This window comes from Myxocyprinus asiaticus, chromosome 10 (assembly GCF_019703515.2).
Source record: "Myxocyprinus asiaticus isolate MX2 ecotype Aquarium Trade chromosome 10, UBuf_Myxa_2, whole genome shotgun sequence".
NCBI lineage: Eukaryota > Metazoa > Chordata > Actinopteri > Cypriniformes > Catostomidae > Myxocyprinus > Myxocyprinus asiaticus.
In genome coordinates this window covers 39836998-39843850 of record NC_059353.1, presented here as the reverse complement: position 1 = coordinate 39843850, position 6853 = coordinate 39836998, and the positions used below count along the sequence as shown (strand labels likewise).

General features: G+C 37.3%; 1 protein-coding gene across 1 annotated transcript in view; it reads left to right on the top strand.

The window, feature by feature from the left end:
* Positions 1 to 1362: 1362 nt before the first annotated feature.
* erbb4b (erb-b2 receptor tyrosine kinase 4b) overlaps positions 1363 to 6853 on the top strand; it is a 583317-nt gene continuing 577826 nt past the window's right edge. The window contains exon 1 of the mRNA XM_051707947.1: positions 1363 to 1683. Coding sequence (XP_051563907.1) covers positions 1605 to 1683 — 79 coding nt within the window. The 5' untranslated portion in view covers positions 1363 to 1604. The remainder of the gene's footprint in view (positions 1684 to 6853) is intronic.

The following is a 6853-nucleotide window of genomic DNA, read 5'->3' as shown; positions in this document are numbered from 1 at the left end:
GTGGTTATGACTCCCTCCTGTGGTTAGAGGTCAGTACTGCAGAAACTATGCATAAATGACACACCAGCTAAACAGGCTGTTCCATTAAACATGTGAACAGTAAAGAATTGCGTTTACTGGAATCAAGGACACAGTGAAAATGAAAGTGGATAGTGTACTTTTCTAGCTCAGCTTATTTCAAACAATTAACAGGCTGTACAAAGTGACTGAATATTGGTTTTAATTCTATTCATGCCCTTTTTTAATATTTATGTCATTATTGTAATATTTTGCTACAATAAAGCACATCTCGGGCTTTTCTTTTATATCTGAACTGTGGTGCATTACAGTGTGAAATGGTTATATTTTCTTGGCTACAAATGTAGGTTATTAGGTTTCGCAAAAGATAAGTATTTAAAAACAACAATTATTAACAAATGTAGTGAGGGGCACACATAGGTAAATTTAGTCAAAAACAAAAATTAAATAACTTCAAATCTTGAGTGAGTAGGAGTGCCTCATCTTTCTATTTAAGGGTCTGTGCGTGAAACTTACCAGATGTTTTCAAGCATTATTGCATCACTCCTCATTTTGATGGCAGGTGTGAGGGTGCAGTGTGTAATTTTAAAGGACTTGGCTGAGTGTCAAGTTGTAGCTGAGCAGTGTAAAGTGCACCATAGCATTAAAAACTTTAATGCGATTACATCATCCAACATTTAAGAATTCTGTTGTGCTTTATTGGAAATATAGATTTCCCACTTGCATTCTTTGACAATTCATGATGAAAAGCAATACTTTTTACTGACTCCTCTAGAAATGTGAACAAATGCTCTATTTACCCTCAGAGACCAAAGCATTGACATTGATGGGGGGGGGGGGGGGGGGTGTTGGAGGTGGTGGTTGGGGCACTGATTAAAATAATCTTGATTTTTAAGCATATTTTGTTGAGAAATTTTGTGTGATTTTTTTTTTTTTTTTTTTACTTTAACAAGCTCTGACATTCAACATGCATTTTCCCCTCACCAAAGCCGTTGTTGTGATACAGTTAAGAATGTTATGTTTTTTCTTAACCGTTTAAAAAAATAAATAATAAAAAAAAGTTGTTATTTAATTGCTTTAAACGAACGTTGCAATTCTGTTACGCTGCTTCTCTGAGTGTTAAAGCCGTTCTATGCACAACGAAACAGGTGTATTCAAAAGCGAGCGCCTCGTGAGCCAATAAAAACTTACGCTGAACAGTGGAGGGCGGGCTATAAGCTAATTATGCACACTTTTGACCAATCCGATTAGCGAAGGGCGGAGTGGAATGCGATGGGGGCGTGTCTCAGGCTTTGTGCCGTCGCAGCGCTGAAGAGCGTCTGAAGAGAGTAATGGCATGAGAGCTTTGCGTCGAGATCCTGTCAAACCACTGTACTTCGATTTTCACGCACCAGAACTTTTACACTCTTTCTTGAGGACTGTTTTACCAAACTGGACATCTTATTTAATTATTTGCATTGACACACAGCAGCAGCACTTGAGAAATCACTCTACAGCAGTTGGTTGGGTTCCTGCCTTTTCCAAGACATTTATGAAGTAAAAAGGATATGGTATTGGACATGTGAAATACAGGGGTAACTTCAAACATGAAGCTGGCGTCTCCTCTGTGTTGCCTCGGCTTTCTTCTCACTTCAGTGGCGGTCCGTCTTAGCGACTCGCAGCAAGGTGAGTAGACTGAACGTCGTCTCGTGCGCAAAGGTGTATATTGCTCGCGTGTGCACCCACCTATGAGTTCTGCTTACTTTCTGTGTGATGATGCGTATCACAGTTCCCATCTTCTGGTTTGCGGAACCATCGGCTCTTTTTAGATTTTTTTCACCTCCATTTACTAAGCCAGATCTTCTTGTTGCATCTCCTCCCTAACAATAAAACCTGCCTGAAATCTATAAACTGCATCATTGCGATAGTGAATAAGTGCCATTCATTCGCCACTACAATGATACATCTTCTAGATTTCGTGCATAAAGTATCTTTCTGTGTTGGTGTGGCATACAGTTGGAGCACTGGCCCTGATAGCGCAGAATGGCACTGTTGAAGTGGCACTGAAAGGGGCATTCAGTGTTCATTCATTGGGCGTTTGTTTTGTTATTCTCGGCCCGTACCCTGTCTGAAAAAGAGTTTAAGCGGTCATTTCTTTCCCTTCAACTGAAAAGTCACTTCTGTTGCCTTGGTGAACCTCTTGTGCACGTGACTGGTTTACTTTTTTAGGCTATTTAACTGCAAATAGGTTGAAATGTCATCATCATCGTCATCATCATGTCACCAAATAAATGCAATAGCCTATTTACCTACATTTACTATCTTTTTATTTAACTAAACCATCTATTAACAGAGTTTGTAAAATAAGTGGATTGTTTTAAATGTAACGCAAATAACATGCCTGACAGATTTGACCATTTACCTCGTAAGAATAACCTGAATATACACAAATGGGGTTCAGATCTCCACATGGTGGTGGTATGAACCGATTTACTCTGAATCATATTGCGCTCTCTCGCTCTCTCTCTCGAACACGAACATCCATTGATGAATAGCCATCGTGGCTAATTTTCACACGTAGATCCATCAGACTAGGTAGATTCATCAACATGAAACAGCAATATCGATTACAGGTGTATAAATGATGCTAGCAAACCACCCTCAATCACAGTCGCGTTGAAATCATCGCATTTGAAAACATCCTAGTAAACTTTATAGCGAATCATTATAGGCTACCATTCGGTGAATGTGTCAGGCTTTTACTATACAATTTCAAACATTTCTCGATCCTAACATTATTAGGCTAAGCACGATAATTTGAGTGCATTTTCACCTGTTTGATACCGACAAATTAGCAGAATCGATATATTTCAGCTGACCAATTGGAAGTGGGTAAAAAGCACGTCTTCATCAGGTTTTATGGTTCATTATGGTGTCGGTGAAGGTGACACTGGCAAAGATGCGCGCTTCGCTGCGCTCAAATAAATAAATAAATAAAATAAAAAAATCCAGAAGGTGCGCTGCCGGGGTGAGACATGATGTGGATCGAATTGTTATTTTAGATTAAATAAATTAAATGCCGAAAGGGAGAGGAACTTTTAATGGGTAGACGGGTAAAGAAAATAAATGAGCCTATCTTCATCTGTCGGATAATTGGATATTTAGCAAAATTGCTGTTTGGAAAATTCGCAGGAATAAATAATACACACTCATTTATAAAATGGTTGATCAAATTGGTCTAAAAATGTCAGGAATATTGGCATTTAGCTTGTAACAACAGAAAACACACTTTGGTGCTGAACAGCCTTTTCTTTCTTTCTTTTTTTATTTTATTTTTTTTAGGTTTCATAAAGAGTTTTTTTTTTAAAATACAAATTCTTGGAAGTTTTGAAGTATAACGAATTTAAACCCCAGCAAGAAACATAGATAGATAGATAGATAGATAGATAGATAGATAGATAGATAGATAGATAGATATTTTGTTCTGCATTATATAAAACTAACCTATAAAAACTTTTGCAAATGACACGCAGAATATATTAGTAGATTAAATATATCATATGATACTTAAATATATCAAGTAAAAATAATTAATTAAATGGAATTATGTAAACGTTTTTTCCCTATAGTTTGTTAATTCTTTGGAGTTTTTATCAGTGTAATATGCTTCCAGAAACATTAGTTTAAGATATGTAGGCTAATGAGCTACAAGGTTACGGGTAATTACATGGTCCAATCCTGAAATGCGTCCTTCTGAGAGGTGATGAAAGTTTGGTGATAATGATGATGAGATCTGACCACAGCATGTTGTATTCGCATACTCTTTATTGTGATGTGTGATTTATCACTCCGGTCTGCCTGACGACGGCCGTGAATTTAAATTAGTCCCTTTTCGTGACATTTAGGAGTCGTGCCAACAAAAAGATTTGTGGGGAATAGGAGGAACACAAATATCAGTTTGTTAATCGGCTTAGGTTTGGATTAAGTGCCGTCAGTGAGAGACTCGCTGCTGAAAATTAATCGTTCGTCAATTAAACTCTCCTTCTCGCTATCTGATCTTTTTCCTGGCTAGATTTCCTGCCACGAGGATGTGTAATATTTGAAAGCAGAGAAGTGAATAAAATCATACTCGGGAAAAAAAAAATAAATGTTCTAAATAGTATTTAGATTAGGGTTATTTGGCCTGGTAACAACATCATAACTCTTAAGTGCTAAATAGCAATTTATTTATTTATTTATTTATTTTTTTTTATTTTATTATTATTATTTTTTTTTTTTTTGTGCATGTGGCAAATGTTATTATTATTATTATTATTATTATTATTATTATTATTATTTTTTTTATTATTTTTTTTTTAGGGAGGTTCTAAATTGAACTATCAGTATAAACAAAGAACCTTTAAGAAATGCTTCTTTTTTTAGATTGATGAGGTAATATTTATTTAAGAATGATTGAATATTGATTACATTTGTGTTAACAGTGGGAGAGAAAATAAAAGATTTCTTGGCTCAGTTCTGTCTATTCTGTTCTGGCCTCTGAGGTCTCATACAAGCTTTTGATTGACAGGACCCATATGGGGCCAAAGTATTACAGGGGAATCCTCTCTCCTGCCCCACTTCATAATGGTATTTTTGGGTGTTCACTTTCTGAGAAGATTCATCATTCTCTAAAACAGAATGCGCTTTATCGTTTTTATTATTTATTTTTTGTTGTTGTTTGTTTTGTTTACTCGGTAAACAACAACATCATAAAATATAACTTTTATATTTCAGTCTGATACTTATGACATGGCACAGTCTTGTTCAGAAGGCACTTTATTATTTTTACTGTATGTCCTGGCACACATCTCAAGTTCACATTACATCTAAATGTTTACATGCTGTGGCACAGACAGGAAACCCTATCAACAAAGAAGGGTAAAGCATTTACTTTTATCACTGCTTTTGGAGAGCAGGATCTCTCGCTCACTTTTTATATCGTCAAAGCAAGAGGCCATAGTGCTACAAACGCCTGCCCACACAGCAATAAGCCATTGTCTCACAAAGTCCATTTATTCAGTTTTTCTCCATCGTGGTCCAAGAAAGGCAGGCTGACCTCTGAGTTTGTGTGTCTCAATGGGAAGGAAAGCAGCCTTTGATTCTGTTAGGAGTGCCAACTCCTGCCAAGCGAAGGCGGGTTTCTGTGCAGCATGCTGCTCTCTGCTCCAGCTCAGAGTGTCTCTCTCTCTCACTGGAGCTGTACTGACTGACCGACTGACTACTGCTGCTGCTGCTGAACATTCTTGGCTTAAAAAGGGGCTGTCTCATTTTTACATGTACTTGAGAGTACAAAGTGCAGAGAATCAGAGACTGATGGGAATTTGATGATTTGTTTGTGGATTTGTAACAGCTGAGTTGCTACTGGCTCATAACACATTTCTTACTCATTCTATGTCATTTCTTTTGCCTTTCCATTACTTTTAAGACTGATTTAACTTCTGTTGCTGATTTTTCCAAGCAAAAGGATGATACCTTGATTTAAATATCTTAAAATCGTCGAACAAGGCTGTTTTAGCATTTATTAGACAGACCGCAGAGGACAATTTAGCTGTATCACTTAGTTATAGTTACTAACTATATGAACTCTGTATTGGATGATTTTCCTAAAATTCCTCATAGGATAATACAAATAGAAACAAATGAATTATATATATATATACAGTTGTGCTCAAAAGTTTGCATACCCTGGCAGAAATTGTGAAATTTTGGCATTGATTTTAAAAATATGACTGATCATGCAAAAAAACTGTCTTTTATTTAAGGATAGTGATCATATGAAGCCATTTATTATCACATAGTTGTCTGGCTCCTTTTTAAATTATAATGATAACAGAAATCACCCAAATGGCCCTGATCAAAAGTTTACATACCCTTGAATGTTTGGCCTTGTTACAGACACACAAGGTGACACACACAGGTTTAAATGGCAATTAAAGGTTAATTTCCCACAACTGTGGCTTTTTAAATTGCAATTAGTGTCTGTGCATGAATAGTCAATGAGTTTGTTAGCTCTCACATGGATGCACTGAGCAGGCTAGATACTGAGCCATGGGGAGCAGAAAAGAACTGTCAAAAGACCTGCATAACAAGGTAATGGAACTTTATAAAGATGGAAAAGAATATAAAAAGATATCCAAAACCTTGAAAATGCCAGTCAGTACTGTTCAATCACTTATTAAGAAGTGGAAAATGCAGGGATCTCTTGATACCAAGCCAAGGTCAGACAAACCAAGAAAGATTTCAGCCACAACTGCCAGAAGAATTGTTCAGGATACAAAGAAAAACCCACAGGTAACCTCAGGAGAAATACAGGCTGCTCTGGAAAAAGACAGTGTGGTTGTTTCAAGGAGCACAATACGACGATACTTGAACAAAAATGAGCTGCATGGTCGAGTTGCCAGAAAGAAGCCTTTACTACGCCAATGCCACAAAAAAGCCTGGTTACAATATGCCTGACAACACCTTGATATGCCTCACAGCTTCTGGCACACTGTAATTTGGAGTGACGAGACCAAAATAGAGCTTTATGGTCACAACCATAAGTGCTATGTTTGGAGAAGGGTCAACAAGGCCTATAGTGAAAAGAATAGCATCCCCACTGTGAAGCATGGTGGTGGCTCACTGATGTTTTGGGGGTGTGTGAGCTCTAAAGGCACGGGGATTCTTGTGAAAATTGATGGCAAGATGAATGCAGCATGTTATCAGAAAATACTGGCAGACAATTTGCATTCTTCTGCACGAAAGCTGCGCATGGGATGCTCTTGGACTTTCCAGCACGACAATGACCCTAAGCACAAGGCCAAGTTGACCCTCCAGT